Source organism: Malania oleifera, chromosome 6, assembly GCF_029873635.1.
Source record: "Malania oleifera isolate guangnan ecotype guangnan chromosome 6, ASM2987363v1, whole genome shotgun sequence".
Classification (NCBI taxonomy): domain Eukaryota; kingdom Viridiplantae; phylum Streptophyta; class Magnoliopsida; order Santalales; family Ximeniaceae; genus Malania; species Malania oleifera.
Genome location: NC_080422.1, coordinates 72,535,289 through 72,556,901, shown reverse-complemented (window position 1 = coordinate 72,556,901; position 21,613 = coordinate 72,535,289). Strand labels below are relative to the sequence as shown.

The following is a 21,613-nucleotide window of genomic DNA, read 5'->3' as shown; positions in this document are numbered from 1 at the left end:
GCTATTCCCATACTAGTCTAGACTCAAGGGGGACCCTACCCTTCCCAACACAATCGACCATCCCGTCTCCACACTCTATCTAAGACGTGTGGGTGCACTAGCGCTACCATACATATCCGCAACAGTATTATGCCCTTTTCTGGTCCACTGGAGTTCTTAAACCATACATTGTAAATTAACATTATAAAATATATGCAAAATAAATCAAATCACATTTAAATTTTTAATGCCTTCCTAGTATTTCCTGCATCTCACACATATATCATAGTTTAACACAAAAACTTCACTTTACTCATGCCACACAAATTAACAACATATTTCATACGTTTACTGTAAAATAAGCCTACCCACATTCATCATTCATATACTAAAAATATACATTAAATTTCTTACACAATTATCTTGAAAATATGTTGTTTTTTTAACTTTCCATTTTCACAAATAATTTCTAGTAGCACGGCCCTAGGCTCAGAAACTTATAATTCAAACGGTCGGCTTTTCAGAACTCACGTGAAAATCAAAATACATATATACATAAAATTTCCATTTTAAACCAGTTATTTCCTTAAAAATGTTGATTTAATATATTCCACTTACCTGATTTCCTGAACTACGCCAGCAAGGACCCCAAAACGATGCCTACGGCGCTCACCCAAACCCTGATTCAAAAACCCTAGTTTAATCAAATAAACCCCAAATAACCTACTATTTCAACATTTTCTCAACTCATAAACCTCAAATAAACGTTTTAAACCCAAAAAACTAGGAATCCTAACCCTTACCTCAACTTTGGAGCGATGCCTGGAAAGCCCAGTTTAGAAATCTGCTCCACTAGATGTGTAGAGAATCTCCCCTAGTACACCGTAGCGGTTCCCGTTTATTGATTCGGGATGAATTCGAGCCAGAATCTTAGAGAGAAGGTAGAGAAAACCATTTTAGAGAGAGAAAAATGAAGAAGAATGAATTTCTTCATGAAGAAGCGACCTCAAATCAATTTATACATGATGTTGCCACATGGCTTCGTCAACAAGAAGACAGGGTTCGTCGACGAACCATAGAATAGAATTCGTCAATGAGAGGATGCATTCGTCGATGAAACCTAAAATCTAAAATTCACTCTCTCGGGATATCTTCGTCGACGAGGGACTGAACTTCGTTAACAATCCCTAAAAGATCACTCTCCAACGAAGACGGGAGATTCGTCAACGAGGTCTACTATCTTTTCCTTTAAAATTTTCCCTTTTCCCCTTATTGTTTATTTATCTATTATATTTATTATCTTTCCTAATTATTTTAATAGATATATTTTCCATGTCTCTACATTCTTCCCTCCTTCAAAAAATTTCGTCCTCAAAATTTTTCTAATCATTCATCCTTTTACATTTCCACAATTTACTAACTTATTATATCTCATACAGTTCATTATATATCACCAAATAAACTTCTGTATCATCTATAATTAAATAAACCATCGTTATCTTAAACATAAATTCATACCTTCCCTTTTAGCAATATCTGCCTTGTCCAGGGTCATCGTATACACACGTGCTGGACCTCCTCCACCTCGGGGCACTTGCTGGTTTCCCCGGATCTGGTTTGGTGTAGGTGCAATAAGAAGCAGTTCCTAACAGCTCCTCGTAATGTGCCCTGATTTATAGCACCTATAGCAGTTAGGAGTCTCGATCCGACATTTACCCATTTGCCTCTTATTACATCTCTGACATAGAGAGTAAGAAAGATGATCATGATAACCAAAATAACCCCGATCTCCGGTCTCCTTTCTCGGGCTCACAATATCCTTCTCTCTCTTCCACGATCCCTGACTACCCTCAACTTGAAAATTGGAAGGTGAAGGCCTCTTCCTCTATTCTGTCAGCTCTGTACCGCCTTGAATGCTCTTCTCCAGCATCGAAACTTTGTCCACCAAGTCTGAGAAATTCTAGACCCGAAACCCCACTAAAATCTCACAAACCCTTCGTCTCATGCCTTTTTTCAAATTTCCTGGCCTTTCTCGCCTCGTTCAGGATTAGGAACGAAGCAAAAAGTGACAATTCAAGGAACTTAGTTATATATTCCCCAACAGTCATACTCCCCTGTGTTAAGTTAGTGAATTCCTCAATCTTTTCCTCTTTAATAGATAAGGGGAAATACCTATCGAATAATAGCTCCTTAAATCGATCCCACGTCAGAGCTATCTTTACTAACCTCTGTTCCTCTAGCAGCTTCATAAAAAGCCACCAAAGTTTCGCATCCCCTGCCATTTTAAATGTGGCATAGCAAACCATTTGCTCATCCATGTAGCCAAGTACTTCCAGTATCTCCTCTATTTGCCGAACCCAGTTTTCTGCAGTCATTAGATCAGGTCCTCCCTCAAAAGTAGGAGGATTCAATCTCATAAACTCCTTGATGCTACAACTCTGATCTACTATTAGACAATTTTTCCCTCTAGGATCCTTCCTCATTTCTGCCCTATCTTGTCAGTGTAATGACCTGAAGAATAATGATATTTAAATAATAATGAGGGAGGAAAATGGAACAATAACAGAAGGAGGCAGCTAACTTCGTCGACGAAGGCGAAGCGTTCGTCAATGACATTGCACTTTGGAAATAAAACCCAAGGAATTTTCTCATGGCCTCGTCAACGAACACAGGGGATTCACCTAAAGGGTACAAGAGGGTCTCGTCAACGAGGGCATGTTTCATCGATGAGAAGATACCAAGAGGATGTTTTGGGCGATTCTGAATTTCGTTGACGAAGGGGAGAGCTCGTCGACGAATTGCTTCTTAGACTCGTCGACGAGATGACGTGGCTCGTCAATGAAGGCCGCAGTATAAATAGTGTAAATCTTAGATTTTTTACGCAGAATCAACAGAAACTTTCTCTCTCTCTCTCTCTCTGTCTCTCTCTCTCCTACGGACTCTCCTCCATCTCTCTTCGATTTCGGCCTTGTCATTCGCCGGATCGACGATCTAAGCCCACCACAACGCACCTGGCAGAGTTCTCTTCAAGTCTACTGGGGTGGATCGTTGGTGGGATCGAGTCGAATTTCTCCCCAGAATCAGGGTAAGGCCTTTTATTCGAAATTAGGCTTTCTAGCAGTTATAGGAAAAGAAGTAGACAGAGAAATAATGATGTTTTGTTCTGGTGAATGTTGTTTTCAGGGAGTTGAGTGGGAAAGCCTGCAGGTGTAGGACAAATATTTAGTAGGGGCTTTCCAGTAGTCAGGTAAGGGAAATATGCTATGCTAGGAAATCCTTTTACAATTTCAGTACGAACTATATGTTTTTATCAAATTATTATTCAGGTTATATATATATTTATAGTTTCCAAAACCTGATAATATTAATATTTATTTGTGTGGCTTGAGTTGATAACAGAACAGTACTATATTTATAGAATTTGTGAATACCATGTTTATAGTTATTAAAAGAAATACCATGATATTTGCATGTTTATAGAATAACGAGTTTTTCAGTGTATAATATACTCAGAAATATGCATTTTCAGTAATTTAAGAATAACATGTTTAGCAGTACCATAACGCCCCGATATACAGATATTCAGACAGCAGTTCGGTTATACAGAAATCAGATTTTCAGTTAGTTTATTTAGAATTTCAAACAAATTCAATGGGGTTATGGTTATTTTAGAAACCACAGTAAAAACAGTATATTACAGATATCAGTTACCTATATAGTATCAGACCCTGATGGATCAGACAGCAGAGCACTGTACCGTAGCTACAGATATTCAGTTCAGAGTACAACCACTTTACTCAGACAGTAAGTGGTATGAGGTCGATCGTGCCCACGTCAGGATAGGCTCTCCATCAGATATGGATTGAGGGGGTCGATCAAACTATCGGAGTTCAGTTGACTTACCCTGGTCGGCCAGCTAGGATAGGTCCCACCTTCGAGCCGCACATCCCTGTCATGAGGGGTTAAATCATGACATACAAACATCTAGGGAAATTTTCTCAAATATTACAAGTATATGTAGATTTTCCATAAATAATAGTAGTATTATGATAAGTAAATTTATATAGTTTTAATATATGTTATTTATACCAACATTTACAATTTCAGTTATCCATGATATTATTTTTAAATCAGATTATTAACACAGAAATATAACTCAGTAGCCACACACTAGTAATAGCATGTTTCGTCTTACTGAGCGTTGGCTCATCCCAGTGTTGAATTTTTTTTCAGGTGAACTAGCTAGGCGAGCGGAACAGGCTCGCAAGTAGAGGGGCTACTGTACTACTCTTTTTGAGAGTGAGTATTTTTGGGAGGCATGTTTTTGTAAACCCTTGGTATCAGCAAGGGTAGTTTCGAGAGAACAGTGATGATTGTATATTGTGGGTTGATTTGACACTCTGGTATGGTATTATGTGTGGATTTATTTTATATGATTGGTTTTTCATTGTTTAGGTTAATGTTTGGATCTAAAACTAGGGAAAAAGATTTTCTTTTATTAGCAGGACGTTACAGTCAGGCTATACCCCATAGCATCGTGGAGGTATCAATGTCCTCTTCACTGGAAGTCTCCGAATCATATCTTCCTTGAACCTCTACGTCCTCATCCCTAGGATCCATCCTGCAAAGAGGACATAAAGGAGTCAAGAAGTCCATTATAATAACCCTATCACACAATCATTAATCTAAATCCCAATATATATACACCCAACTTTTCAATTTAGGACCAGTCTCACAGCTCATAAACGAAATCATCTAAGGTTTACTGTGGCTTTTGTAAGGCCGTCGACTGCTTCAGAAAAATCACAAGAAATCGTCGACGTATTTCCACCTTTAGGCTACAAGACAAAATCCTATACTTCTCAACACCTAACCTACCCATTTCCTATCCTCATTATCACCTATTCCTATACTCTCGTATTAATCATCCTTGATTTTGCAGAATCCCAAAACCTAATGCTCTGATACCAAAATGTAATGCCCAGAACCCGAGAATAGAGTCTAGAGTATTATTTGAAATATATCTCTATTACCACCTTGCGACGCCCCAAACCCGCCTAGTGGGGCCTGGGTGCCACGTGTTCATTTACCTGTACCTGGCCCTATATCACTTTCGCAGTGAAAATAATAACAACTCCTCAATAATATACTAGAGTTTCTACATATATACAACCTCAAAAGTATAAACCAACATCCAGTATTCACAAATATTCAAAACTCTGAAAACATAAATATATTACAACCTCAAAAATTATAACCAAAGTTTATACCCTTTCTCTTTATCAAAAATGATATACCAGCCTTGAGCTCTCTAAGCTCGATCATGCGAAGATCCTGAAAGGATAGAATTTATATCGGGTGAGATACATCTCAGTAAAGATGGAATACATTAAATCAGTGTGTGGCTATCATGAGGTTTGTGTACAACATATATATTCATCATTTTCAAATGAAACCAAATTATGAAATCGTTCTCTATTCCTACTCAAACACATGCAAGGTATTCTACCAACGAGAGTTCCCAAGAATTGAGGTGATTACCCGCCCATACAAGTAGCATCCCTCTACTCTGATACCTTAAGCAACCTACAGTCACAATTGAAGCATATTAGGGCACTTACCTTACTCAGTAAGCCCTCAGGTGGTTAGTTTATCTCGTACTCACACATTCACACAAGGGTTTACTAGAAGAAGTTCCCGAGAATAGGGAAGATTACCCGCCCATACAAGTAGCTTCCCTCTGCCCTAATACGTTATGCAGCCTAATATGGGTACATCTGATACCTATTAAGGCACTCACCTTTCTCAACAAGCCCTCGGGTGAAGAGTATACTTCGCCCCAAATACATATAATACTACTATATTTAATACTGATAATACTTTACTACATTACTCTGTATGTTGTTATGTCTGTGTTATTCATTACATTCACATTCATATTCTACATTTCTCATTCGTATATTCATGTCTACTTTCTCATATTCTATTTGCATATCATTCCCATCTGCTGTTCTTATATCTGTTGTTCCCATATCTGCCATTCCATATATGTCGTTCTCATATTATTAATGATTAAAATAACAATTATGCGTTTAGAACTCTTTATACCAGTGAAAAATCATAGTCATGCTTCCACCCCATGACAGGTTGTGTGGCCTGAAGGTTAGACTTAACCCTGGTTTGCCCTCTAGAGTTAAATCAACCACATTCTACAGTTTGTAGGTCTGATTGGTTGTTCCCATAATGGTCTAAACTCGAGGGGGACTCTACCCTTCCTAGCACAATCGATCATCTCATGTCCACACTCTATCTAAGACGTCTGGGTGCACTAGCGCTACCATACATATTCGTAACAACACTGTGCCATTTTCTAGTCCACCAGAGTTATCAAACCATACATTGTAATTTAAAATTATCAAACACATGCAAAATAAATCAAACTACATATAAATTCTCAATGTCTTTCCAGTATTTCCTGCATCTCATACATATATCATAGTTTAACACAAAAACTTCATTTTACTTATACCACACAATTTAACAACATATTTCATACGTTTACTATAAAATAAGCCTACCCAGATTCATCATTCATATATTGAAAATATAAATTTAATTTCTTACATAATTATCTAGAAAATCTGTTGTTTTTTTTAACTTTCCATTTTCACAAATAATATCTACTAGCACAACCCTAGGCTCAGAAATTTATAATTCAAATGGTCGGCCTTTCAGAACTCACGTGAAAATCATATACATATATACATAAAATTTCCATTTTTCACTGGTTATTTCTTCAAAAATCCTGATTTAATATATTCCCCTTACTTGATTTCCTGAACTACGCTAGCAAGGACCCCAAAACGATGCCTGCGGCGCTCACCCAAACCCTGATTCAAAAACCCTAGTTTAATCAAATAAACCCCAAATGACCTACTATTTCAACATTTTCTCAACTCATAAACCTCGAATAAACGTTTTAAACCACAAAAACTAGGAATCCTAACCCTTACCTCAACTTTGGAGCGAGGCCTAGAAAACCTAGTTTAGAAATCTGCTCTGCTAGATGTGTAAAGAATCTCCCCTAGAACACCGTAGTGATTCCCGTTTATTGATTAAGGCTGAATCCAGGACGGAATCTTAGAGAGAAGGCAGAGAAAATCGTGTGAATTATGGTGCTATCCCAAAAGGGGGGGGTAAATTGGGTATTTTTAAAAGATAATGACCTTTAAGATCTAATTTCGAAAAACCTTCAATTACAAACTTTCAAGTTACCTAACAACAAGGTTAATGTTTCACAATTAATCAATCTAATATGTGTCTTTGTCAAGCATACACTTTTACCCAATTACTCACAGATGTAACAAGTTTTCAACACATACACAATGCACAAGTAATTTAAATACAATGTGAAAATTAAAAAGGAGTTAAGGGTAAGAGAGATGCAAATACGATTTTACAAGGTTTAGCCAACCCGGCATACGTCCTCGCCTTGAGCAACCCACTCAAGGATTCAACTAAATCACTGCTCCTTTAACCAGGACAGAGCTTCCCTTACAGTCCGCTGCTTACAAGAAGTACAACTTTCTCCTACTCCACTGCTTATAAGAGGTACAACTTTCTCGTTAAACTCGGTTCATAGCCAAAACCATGATTACAATATAGAAGTTACAATTTATGCAAATACACTCAAATGCTTCTACACAAAGCTAGTGAGTACAATAGAAAATCCTAACACATATTCATATGATAAAACTTGAAGTTCAATATGTATGTAATGATGTAATCATTATATGAAATATATGCTTCACAAAATTTACCTTCAAGTTAATATCTCCGAAAAAATAATTTCTTATAAATAAACGCTTTGGAGATTTTAGGATTTTAAAAGAATCCACTAGATGCAAGAATATCAAGATACGATCCTTGTAAAAATAATCTTTAATAACACTCAGATTTAGGTTCTAGCTATCAAGTAATTTGTAAGATTAAATCTTTGAATAAAAATATGACTTGAAATATTGCAAAGATTTAAGCAATATTTTTCAAAATAATACGTCTCACAAATATATATTGAAACACTCTCAAAGTTTGCAATCAAATAGTTATTGTAGTAGTAAATATTTGAACGAAGATATATTCAAAAATATCTCAAAGATTTTAGTTTAAATTTGAAATTTTAAAATCTCCGCAGGGTCAGTCGATTGAGTTATCGAGTTCAGTCTTCTGATGTTCCTTAAAGCACTGAAAATTATAGTTTAAACACGGAGTCAGACGACTGAACTGTAGGTTAAGTCTTCTGAAGTCCCAGTTCAGACAACTGAACCGAAGGTTCAGTCTTCTGAGGGTGTTCCGCCTGTTCTGTGTTTCAACAAATAAATCTTCAATTGACTGAACTAATTCTTCAGTCTTCTGAAGAAATTCTTTAGACATCTGAAGTAAAACTTTAGTCGTCTGAGGATGCATCTTTAGACTTCTGAGGGTACACCTTAGTTGTCTGGGCAGACCAACTTCAGAAATTTCATTTTAGTTTTCAAAATCAATTTTGCTCTCTTACTTTGATCTCTTATAAAACATTTTTTGGGGTTCAAAATAAGATCTCTAAGTCCATGTTTAACCCTAGAAGATATTCATGAGATGTATGTGTCCTAAGGTCAATTTAGGGTATATTTGAGCTTCTAGTTATATCATATAAAGTATGCAAATACAATCAATTCTAAATACCCATTCCCATGATGATCTTGAACTTGACGCTTGCATCTTCATTCTTCTACTCTTTTAGTTCCATGGATTGTGTCAGGTTGTATATGCTTTAATCCTCGTGGCTTCCATGACTTTCTCACCTTCCATCCGTGCTAAATAATGTTCTCGCTAAAAAGCTCAATGCATAGACCAAATACCAAGTGATCTGTCATTATCAAAACAGGATTGGACTCTTAGAGTTAACAATCTCCCCCTTTTTGATGATGACAAATACACGAGCAAAAATAGAAAATGGGTTATGCCTAACAAGGCTCCCCCTCAAATAATGCACGATCAAAAATTCAGTAATATGAAATATGCTTATACACAATGTAAAATAGGCAATAGTTTTGCACATATAACTCATGTACTTATGTACTTTTCTCCCCTTGCATTCAAAAACTTTTACAAACTATTTTTGCTATAAACTTATATTCTTCTCCCCCTTTTGACATCAATAAAAAGGTGTAGATATAACAAAATTGTCCTAACATAACTTTATCACATCTTTTAACATAAATATATATATCTCTCTATGTTACTCACCTTACTACTCTCTTGTTATTAAGAAACAAACAAACTCTTGCCCTTTCTAAGATATATATGTTTGTTTTAATCAAATTTCAATGAGAACATGCACAACATTTTAATTTTTCATAGATATAGATAAGCAAATCAGTCCATTAAAGTCCAAAATTTATGTGAGCATGTATCCATAAAAATTTAACATGCAATAACTATTCTTTAGTTTTAATACCAAATGTGAACAAATGAGCCAAATTTGAAAATTCTAACCAATTGTGAATTTTAAATGTGAATTATTAATTGATGTTGCTCCCCCTGAGTTATGTAATCTAATATAATTCTAGGCACTTCTCGACTATGCATCAGGTCTAATTCATGTCTAATTTGGATAAACCTATCCTCCGTAAGTGGTTTCGTAAATATGTCTACCCATTGTTCATTTGTGCATACAAAGTCAAGTGTCACATCTCCTTTTTGCACATGGTCACAAAGAAAATATGTCTAATTTCTATGTGTTTAGTTCATGAATGTGATATAGGATTCTTTGAGATTTTTATTGCACTCATATTGTCGCATCTTATAGGAACTATGTCATAGTTTAATCCAAAATCCATAAGTTGTTGCTTCATGTATAGCATTTGAGCAAAACAACTTCCAGCCGCTACGTATTCAGCCTCGGTTGTGGACAAAACAACTGAATTTTGTTTTTTTGAAAATCAAGATACTAAAGAATGTCCTAAGAAATGACATGCGTCACTCGTGCTCTTTCTATCCACTTTACTATCAGTAAAATTAGCATCCGAAAAGCTAACAATCTCAAAGGATGTATACTTAGGATACCATAATCCAAGTTCAACAGTTCCTATCAGGTATCTAAGTATTCGTTTGACAGCTAATAAATGTGACTCTTTAGGTGCAACCTGAAATCTTGTGCACAAGCATACACTAAATATTATATCAGGCCTGCTAGTAGTCAGATATAGTAAGTTACCAATCATCCCACGATAGAACTTAACATCTACTAGTAAACCTTGTTCGTCTTTGTCTAATTTCAAAGAAGAGCTCATAGGTGTCCCTAGTATTTTTCCATATTCCATATTAAACCTTTTGAGTAAGTCTCTAATGTACTTTGATTGATTTATAAAAATTCCATGTTTTGCTTGATTGATTTGAAGTCTTAGGAAAAAATTGAGTTCACCCATCATGCTCATCTTAAATTCATTTTGCATAGTACTTGCAAACTCATTGCACAATTCTTCATTTGTTGCTCCAAAAATTATATCATCTACATATACTTGAACTAGGAGCATGTTATCATTCTTAGATTTTATGAATAGTGTTGTGTCTATCTTTCCTTCGATAAATCCATTATCCAGTAGAAAACCGCTTAGCCTTTCATACCAAGCTTTAGGAGCTTGTTTTAAGCCATACAAGGCTTTGGTTAGTCTATAAATATGTTTTGGATACTTATGGTTTTCTAAACCTAGGGGTTGTTCTACATATATCTCTTCACTTATGTAGCCATTTAAAAATGTGCTTTTGATATCCATTTGATATAGTTTGAAATCCTTAAAGCAACATAAGCAAACAACATACGAATGGCTTCCATTCTAGCTACAAGTGCAAAGGTTTCCTCAAAGTCTATTCCTTTTTCCTGGTTATATCCTTGAGCTACTAGTCTTGTCTTATTTCTAACAACTATCTCATGTTCATCTTTCTTATTCTTATATATCCATTTTGTTCCAATAACTGTCTTATCCTCAGGTCTAGGAACTAATGTCCATACTTTATTTCTCTCAAACTGGTTTAACTCTTCTTGCATGGACATCACCCAAGATTCATTCTCCATTGCTTCACTCACATTCTTAGGTTCTTCTTGAGATTGGAATGCACAATGACTAATCATATTTCTAAGTGAGGATCATATGGCTACTCCACGTGATGGTTCACCTATTATTTGATCAATGGGGTGATTCTTTATGTACTTTCATTCTCTAGGTAGTTCATTAACCTCATTTTCAATTTGATTGTTTTTAGCAGATGGTTCGTTAACTTCATTTCTCTAATTTGAATCATTTTCAATAGAATGTTTTTCAAAATCCTTATTTATCTCAATTTCATCCTCATCAATCTTTTTAGAGAAAAGATTTGACTCATCAAATACTACGTGGATAGATTCTATAACAGTTAATGATCATTTATTATACACCCTGTAGGCTTTACTATCTAAGGCATATCCTAGAAAAATGCCTTCATCTAATTTCACATCAAACTTTCTTAAGTGTTCATTGTCTCTAAGCACAAAGCATTTACAGCCAAAGACATGAAAATACGAGATGTTTGGTCTATGTCAATTCCACAATTCGTAAGGAGTCTTATTTAGAGATGGTCTAATCAAAACTCTATTTAGAACATAGTAGACGGTATTCACTACCTCGGCCCAGAAGTACTTAGGTAACTTATGTTCATTAACCATAGTTCTGGCCATTTCTTATATAGACCTTTTCTTTCTTTCAACTACACCGTTCTATTGAGGTGTTCTAGGAGATGAAAAGTAGCACCATTGTATTTCGAATTTTCTTGCATAGTTTAATGAATTGTTCACACGCTTCATCTTTGTGACCTAAAAATAGCACCCATGTATATCTAGAATAATCATCAACTATAACGAATGCGTATGATTTTCCTCCTAAACTCTAAATTGGGTTTGGACCAAATAAATCTAAGTGTAGCATTTGAAGTGGCCTAGTAGTAGAAATTACTTTCTTCTTCTTAAAACTAGATCTTGCTTGTTTTCCTAATTGACATGCATCACAGATTTTATCTTTCATGAATTTTGCCTTAGGCAGTTCCTTAACTAAGTCTCCCTTAACTAGTTTAGATATTAAGTCCATGTTTGCGTGTCCTAGTCTCCTATGCCAAATCCAGTTAATCTCATTCATAACAAAAAAACAAGTTACGTGTTGAGAAGCAAGATTGTCAAAGCTAATGGTGTAAACATTTTCATGACGATCAGCAGTAAACAATATTTTGTTTTCAGATTTGTTCTTTACAGTGCATTTGTCATGTTCAAATGAGACTTTATAACCTTTATCACATAGTTGACTTATACTCGATAGATTATGCTTTAATCCATCAACTAATAACATGTTATCAATGATAAGGGAAGGTTCCTTACCAACCTTACCAACTCCAATGATTTTACCTTTTGAATTATCCCCAAATGTAACGAATCCACCATCTTTGGATATGATAGATGGGAATTTAACTTTATCTCCTCTCATATGTCACAAGCATTCGCTATCCATATACCACTTGTTCTTTGAAGTGGACAATCTCAAACACATCTACAAAGCATAATCAGATAACTACTTTTGGTACCCGAATTTTCTTGGGTCCATGGGGGTTTGTGGTAGATTCTCCTTTGACTTTCCAAACCTTTTTAATTTTAACATCTTTGTTCTTAAAAGGATAGTCAAATTTTATATGACCTGACTTCTTACATTTAAAACATGTAATATATCTATAAGAATCTTTTGTTGGAACATAAGATTTTGACTCCCTTACAAAATATCCCATGTAAACATGTCTCTGTTTTAGGTTATCCTTTCCATTAAAACCAATACCTTCCTTTTCTAGGGAGTTTCTTTGAGCTCTAAGGAGTTTTTCAAAATTAGTTTGACCTTCTGTAAATCTACAAATAATCTTAGATTTATCTTTCAAATTCTTTTCTAACTCCTCAATTTTCAAATCCTGGTCTCTCATTAAGGATGCATGAGATTTATTTTGACTTTCTACTAACTTTGAAAGTTCCTTCAATTTTAACTTCAAATCAGAATTTTTCTTATTCATTTTCTCAAGCATTTTAAGTGTATACAAATATTCCTGTTGCAGTTCATCATAAGAGAGCATGCTATTTTCATTTTCTGAATCACTAGAATAATAAGATGAAACAGAACAAAAAGATTGTACCTCGTGGTCTTCGTGAGCCATCAAACACAAATTTGCAATCTCGTCATCACTGGATTCAGATTCTGAATTACTAGTACTGTGAGTATCCCAACCAACCTTTAGTGTTTTCTTCTTCTTCTTAGATGCTTTTTTCAGCTGGGGACAATCTAGCTTGATATGCCAAACTTCTCGACAGTTATAGCACGTAGGAAGATCATCCTTTTGCCTCCTTTTGTTTGACTCTCCCTTTTCTATTTTTGAACCCTTGAATTTTTTGGAGTATTTCTTGTTCTTTCTCATGAACTTTCCAAATTTCTTAGTGAGAAGAACCATGTTATCATCCAATTTTGAATCACTTCCTTCACTGGAACTGTCAGATGATGCCTTAAGTGCTGTGACTTTCTTTTCTTTATTTTGCTCATTCTTCCTTCCATTTATTGCTAGTTCATAAGTAATGAGTGATCCGATCGGTTCATCAATCGACATCTCCTTTAGATTCCTTCCTTCTGCTATTACAGTAGCCTTAGCTTCCAAAACTGGCGGTAGTCCCCTTAGTATTTTCCTGATCAACTCATAAGAAGGGTAAAATTTACCAAGAGCATTTAAAGAATTCGTGATGTGTGTGATTCTAGTGTGCATGGATTGAATAGATTAATCAGCAGTCATTTTAAATGCCTCATATTCACTAGTAAGTATGTCTATCCTACAATCTTTTACTTTCTTAGTAGCTTCATATGTGACTTTTAATTTTTCCCAAATTTGTTTAGCAGTGTTACAGGCCATTACCTAATTAAACTCATTTACATCTAGTGCACAGAATAACAAGTTCATTGCAGTAGCATTTATTTGCATAGATTTCCAGTCTTCCTCTGTATACTCATCTTTAGTCTTAGGAACATTTACCTTGTCAACTACTTTCATAGGAACATGATTTCCTTTAGATACAATTTTCCAAACTTTCCAATCAACATTTAAGAGATATATACTATACTCATTCTTCTTTTCCAGTTGGTGTAATTTACACCACAAAAAATAGGTGGTCTAGTGGACGAGTGTCTCTCATCGAATGGGGTTACACCAATGTGTGTCATGTGATCTTTTTATAAAAATAACGATTAAGTCTATGTAACCTCACTCTGATACCAAATGTGAATTACGGTGTTATCCCAAGAGGGGGTGAATTGAGTATTTTTAAAAGATTATGACCTTTAAGATCTAATTTCGAAAAACGTTCAATTACAAACTTTCAAGTTACCTAACAACAAGGTTAATGTTTCATAATTAATCAATCTAATATGTGTCTTTGTCAAGCATACACTTTTACCCAATTACTTACAGATGTAACAAGTGTTCAACACATACACAATGCACAAGTAATTTAAATACAATGCAGAAATTAAAAAGGAGTTAAGGGTAAGAGAGATGCAAACACGATTTTACAAGGTTTAGCCAACCCAGCCTATGTCCTCGCCTTGAGCAACCCACTCAAAGATTCAACTAAATCACTGCTCTTTTAACCGGGACAGAGCTTCCCTTACAATCTGCTATTTACAAAAGGTACAACTTCCTCATACACCGCTGCTTACAAGAGATACAACTTTCTCCTCAAACCCGGTGTGACCAGAACCGTGATTACAATATAGAAGTTACAAGTTATGCAAATACACTTAAATGCTTCTACACAAACCTAGTGAGTACAATAGAAAATCCTAACACATATTCATATGATAAAACTTGAAGCTCAATATGTATGTAATGATGTAATCATTATATGAAAGATATGCTTCACAAAATTTACCTTCAAGTTAATATCTCCGAAAAAATAATTTCTTATAAATAAATGCTTTGCAGATTTTAGGATTTTAAAACAATCCACTTGATGCAAGAATATCAAGATGCGATCCTTGTAAAAATAATCTTTAATAACACTCAAATCTAGGTTCTAGCTATCAAGTAATTTGTAAGATTAAATCTTTGAATAAAAATATGACTTGAAATATTGCAAAGATTTAAGCAATATTTTTCAAAACATTATTTCTCACAAATATATATTGAAACACTCTCAAAGTTTGCAATCAAATAGCTATCGTAGTAGTAAATATTTGAACGAAGATATATTCAAAAATATCTCAAAGATTTTAGTTAAAAATTTTTTTCTCAAGTATGTACATTTAATTAGTCAATAAAAATATTCAAATTATTATTTTTGTTCCCAAGAAATATATATATATATATATATATATATAATCTAATGAGTATGGGAAAACAAAAATAAGATTTAAATGCGTAAAATAATTTTACCAAACCTCAACCCTCAAGATGAATGATACGTTGCAATAAGATATGATTGAATGCTCTTGAATCTTTAAGATCTAGAATGAGAATGCCCAAAACTTGATGTATAAGTTGGAGTGCAGGCAAGAAGTGTATTTTCGTTTAACACTCTCAATATCAATCAAAAAGTTAGGCTCTATGGTTTAGGGCTTTTGTTTATAAAGTAATTTTCTTTGTTGCCCTAGATACTTGGAATATCCCCCACGTTTTTATAACATTTAAATTTGAAAATTTTAAAATCTCCACAGGGTCAGTTGATTGAGCTATCGGGTTCAGTCTTCTGATGCTCCTTAAAGCACTAAAAATTATGGTCTGGACACAGGGTTAGACGACTGAACTGTTGGTTCAATCTTCTAAAACCACTACCGGCATGCAATACACATCAACTACATCTGCCATGCAGGAGAGACTTTTAATAACAAGCATGCAATCCAGTAGTATAATCAACTCAAGATATTCAATATAGCTCAATAGTAGTTCAGGCTAAGAAAAGATATAAATTATCCATCAAAGAAAATTTAGCCATTTATTGAATCATGGATAGTGTGCTACAATGCTATACACATATAAGCATAAAGGCATAAGCGATATGTTGACCTTATAGGTCACACTCGGTTTAGATAATGATAAATACTTAGGTATTTAATGGTTTTCAAGTGTTTGTGCAGGCTTAGATGAGCATCTCAAAGAATGACATTTGAAGCAAGACATGAAGACCCTGAAGATTTTAATTTGTATTGTCAATTCAATTTATGTAATATGGGTCTGTAATAGTAACTAGGGATATGGTCTGTATTAAATACCTACATATCATGCATATAGGATATATGGTAAGCTCAGTAAGACCATAGTATGACTCTAGGTCCCAACACTCATGCACACATATCATATAAAATACAGGAGTGTTAAAAATGCACTTAAATTGAATATTATTAGGAAATTTGAGAGAGCTCGGGCGACCAAACCTCAGGAGTTCAAAACTCCTCGGGCGCCCAAACTGTTGAGAAGTCAACCGTTGACTTAGGCTCTTGTGCAGCCGAACAAATTTAAGCATACCGTCCATGGGCGCCCAAACCACCTGAAAAAGGCATTTCACCAACTCGGGCTACCGAGCTATTTAGCTCAAATTAAGCCCTGGGTGACCGAACACATGAGTTCAGACTACCAAACCTATGACCAGGCATGCGAAAATCTGAAGAAATGTTTCTGACTTTGATTCGGGCCACCGAACTATAACTCAGGGTGCCAAACTGATTTAAAAGGCTTTTATTATTGTGTTTGTTCGGGCGACCGAACCATAGTTCAGCCACACGAATCTCGTCGAGTTAAAATTATTTTAACTATGGTAAATTCGAGTTAATGAAGGTTAATACTTCCTAAACACTTTGGAAATTTTCTAATAATTCCCAACAAGTCCCAAACGGTTATAATTTTACCCATGCCTATAAATATAGGCTCATTTGTGAGGATTAGCAATTAATTAACAATTTCATTAGCCAAATATTCTCTCTTCTCAAAATACAAATACTTTTAAATTTCCATTTCCTTGATACATTTTTAGATTGTGAGAGCATATTTAGAGTGCTTGTGATTACTAGATTTTGCTAGAAACTCCCATTTGTGTGTTTGATTGTGATATTATTTTTGGGGAGTTTAGCATAGGTTTATCCCACAGATTTCAATATTATAAATCTTGTATTGGGATAAACTAGCAAACGTAGGATATTTGCATTGTTATTGCAAGTGTCCCATAGCTTTGATTTTATTGTGCAAAACAAGAAAAATATTTTCAAACTAATAGTGTGCTTATTTCATTGAAGAAAATTTTCTTGAACTAGTTTGAATATCTTATTGATATATTTGGAATATTGATTTGCTATTGAACTGTGTTTTGCTTAAATTCCAAGATATTGCTTGTATTGAACACTTTTGAGCATTTTATTGATAATACCATATTGAGTGTTGTTAGTACAACTATTTGCACCACTGAGCTTATAATATATCCATATTGTTGATGTATATGTGATTGCGCGTATTAGGTACATATATGCTTTACATGAAAGCATAATCACTGTACTAGTTGATTGAGAAAAATACTGTTGTATTCCAGGCGTGGCCTGAGGGGACGGTAATCTAGCCCGGTAAGGATTGTGTAAAGGTTGAGGTCAACCCTGTGCTTATTGACCTGGTTGTTTAGGTGTCGCTCCACCCATTTAAGTGAACATTATAGTGGTAATCCTTGTGATTGTTAGCCAAGGCGGGGACATAGGCAATTTTCCGAACCTCGATAACACTTCTGCGTGTCACTTCTCTTTACTGCTTTCTAGTGCATGCTTAATTGATTAAATTACGCTATTTAATTTCTACTACATATTACAATTGATTTATTTTACTTGCACTAGATTGACTTTAGGGTTGTGAATATACTGCTGTTAGGATACTGAATTAGAGCATTAATTTTAAAAATACCAATTTACCCCCCTCTTGGGGTCACGGTAAAACTAACATTTGGTATTAAAGTCACATAGCATAGACTCATAGTTATTTTGCAAAAGATCTTAGATGACTCATAGCTCCGTGACCCCTTTCCCTGAGGGATCATCTTCCACACGACCCCCGATTTTCAGTGGTATTAATTACACCTTCTGGAAACAGAGGATGTGCATTTACCATAGATTGGAAGGTGTGGAGGATCTTCTCTAAAGGAGGGAAATTATGTTCCTATAAAAACAGAGGGTACAACTAGAGTTCCTAAAACTGGGGAAGAGTATAATGATGATGATACAAAAGTTGTTAGTTTGAATGTCATTGCTATGAATATTTTGTATTGTGGTCTTGATGTGAATGAGTTTAATAGAGTAATGGCATGTGCTATTGCAAAGAAAATCTGGGATAAGTTAGAAGTCACATATGAAGGTACTAGGGATGTGAAAGATAGTAGGATGACATGCTGACTAGTGAATATGAGGTCTTTAGGATGAATGTAGATGAGTCCATTCATAGCATGTACACTAGATTTACACACATTATAAACTCACTGTATGCATTAGGTAAGACCTACCCTACATATGAGATGATTAGGAAGATCCTTAGAGGTTTGCCTCATATTTGGGAAGCTAAGGCTACGACTATTTCTAAGGGTAGAGACCTTAAGGCCATGACTCTAGATGAATTGATAGGTTCCTCGATCACCTATGAATTAGCCATAAATGAGAGACTCAATGAACATAATAGGGCGAAAAAGGTGATTGCATTGAAAACCTCCACTAATACATCTAGTGAATGCAGCGAACCTAACTCTGAGGATGATATGACCATGCTAACTAGAAAATTTAGGAAATTCTTCAGGAAGAGTAGAAAGTCATACAAAAGATATAGGGAGTCTGCATCTGAGAAGGGAGAGTCTAGCAAAAGAAAAGAAAAATCAAATGCTCCCACGTGTTACAATTGCAACAAAGTTGGGCACATCAAGCCGGATTGCACACTACTGAAAAAGGAGGCTAAAAAAAAGAAGAAATCCATGAGACAGGCACTTCATGGGATAAATTAAGCAGCAGTGACTTAGACTCAGACTGTAGCGACTCGGAGGTTGCAAATTTGTGCTTGATGGCACATGGTGATGAGGTATCGTCCTCTTGTTCTTTATCTTTATATTATTCATCTGATGATTGTGATTCTAATTGCATGTCTACGTTTAGAGAATTATAATTTGAATACATTCATGTATCTAAACTGTTGAATAAAATGACCAAAGAAAATGATGATTTGAAAAAGAAATGTGAAAATTGGTCAAAATTGTTTGGAATTGCAAAAACCTCTCATGCTTCAATTTTGAAAGAAAAAGATGTGACTATTGCTGAACTTGAGAGAAAATTGGAGGATAGCTCCAAGATTGTTTTTAAATTCATTGAGGACAAACGCAACTTTGAAAAACTACTTGGTGCCCAAAGAAATTCTCTAAGTAAAAAGGGTTTAGGTTTTAATAGCTTTGAAAATGTTAGATGACCTAACCTTTACTTGGGACATTTCACACGTGAATCAAAATCTCAAATCCCACCTAAAGATCCTAAGTGTAAAATGAAATGTTTTAAATGCAAACAAATTGGCCATATTCAATTTGATTGTCCACGTAGGAATAAGCATGCGAAAATTAGAAAAGTATGGGTAGTTAAGGGTGATCTAGTTATTAACCCCCATGGACCCAACAAAATTTGGGGACCAGCATCAGTTACTTAGTCTATTTTGCAGGTATGTTTGAGATCGTCCTCCTCCAAGGATAGGTGGTACTTGAATAGCGGGTGCTCATGACACATGACCAACGACAAGGCAAAATTTGCGTCAATCATTCCCAAGGATGGAGGATATGTCACGTTTGGCGACAATGCAAAGGGACGCATCATCGACGCAGATAAGGTTGGTAAGGATCCTTCCCTGGTTATTGATAACATTTTATTAGTTGATGGGTTGAAGCATAATTTATTGAGCATAAGTCAATTGTGTAATAAAGTATATAAGGTATCATTTGAAAATGATAAATGCATAGTTGAAAGTAAATCAAATCATAAAGCTCCTTTTACTGCCGATCGCCATGAGAATTATACACTACTACTTTTGATAACTTGGCTTCACAACAAACAAGTAACTTGTTTTTCTGCAATAAATGAAACTAGTTGGTTATGGCATAGGTGCTTAGGACACGCTAGCATGGACTTATTGTCAAAACTAGTAAGAAAAGATTTAGTAAAAGGCTTGCCTAAAACGTCATTTGTAAAAGATAAAATTTGTGATGTATGTCAAATGGGTAAGCAAACAAAATCTAACTTTAAGAAAAAGAAATTTATATCTACCACTAGACCACTTGAAATGCTTCACTTGAATTTGTTTGGTCCTAATTCTGTGCAAAGTTTTGGTAGTAAATCATATGCTTTTGTCATAGTTGATGACTTTTAAAGGTTCATGATTACACGTCAAAACTGCGTAATTGGGCACTTTAATCCGGTCTTTATGACTTATATTTTTAATTAAATGTCTAAATTTATCTAATATTTTAATAAAGTGCCAAAATTGTCATTCTTGAACTTTATTGAACTATTTATGAATTTATGGTATTTTTTTTGTTGCAGGAAAAATCCCGAGAACCAAAACCGACACCTGTTCGTATTTTATGTATAACTTTTCTGTCAAAACTCTGATCAAGACAATTCAAATTTCTAGAGAAAGAGGAAAGGATTATCTACAACTTTTGTGTTTTGAGTTTTACGAGAAACGGGCTCCAGAAGAGTCAGATTTGCGATGAACAGAGAATGAAAAAAATGAAAAAAAAATATAACAATTTGGGTTTGGTCAAGTTGCCGGGTCAAGTTGATCTCATGGGTTTAGGGCAAGTCAATTTTTTCCCATTTAAATACTCTCTTATTCTTCCTTTTTCCCTGTTGGGCGCTGCCCCAGCCGCACCCTTCTCTTCCTCTTCTTCTTCTTCTTCTTCTCCTTCTTCTTCTTCTTCTTCCCTTACTTCTCCTTTGCCCTGTCTTTCTCTTTTACTCTCTCTTACTCTTCTTCTCTCTCTGGTTTCCCTTCCCTTTATCCCTCTATCCCGAGCCCCGCAACTCCCTGTTTCAAGCTTCTTCTACGGCCACACAAAGCCAGACCAGCGGCCAACCTCCGCTACCCCATTACTGCTGCAATCGTGAGCCACCAAACCCGCGAGCCACAGCAGCAACTCCAGCCCTTGTTCTAGTACGGCAGCAGCAACTTCAGCCCCTATTCTGGTATGGTAGCAGCTCTGCAACTCCACGACTCCACAAGAAGCCGACTGCCTTCCTTGCTCTATGCCACAGCAGACCCATCCTCGGCCATAGCTCCAGCGACAGCAGAGCAACTCCTTCAACAGGGCAACAACCCGCGAGCCACACAGCAGCACACACTCGGGCCAAAGAACACCAGCCTCTGCTCCTTCTCTTTTCTCTCTCTCTCTCTCTTCCTCTCTCTCTTTTCTTTCTTTCTTTTCCACTTCTTTTAGTTGCAAAATAACACTTGTTTTTATTTATTTATTTAAGTTTATTGCTATGTTTAGAAGATGGTT

At 35.4% G+C, this 21,613-nt stretch overlaps 1 protein-coding gene across 1 annotated transcript; it reads right to left on the bottom strand.

Moving 5' to 3' along the window:
- Window positions 1-1,964: 1,964 nt before the first annotated feature.
- On the bottom strand, window positions 1,965-2,462 carry LOC131158634 (uncharacterized). The gene has a single exon (XM_058113501.1). The coding sequence runs from the start codon at window positions 2,460-2,462 to the stop codon at window positions 1,965-1,967; it is 498 nt and encodes a 165-aa protein (XP_057969484.1).
- Window positions 2,463-21,613: the final 19,151 nt, after the last annotated feature.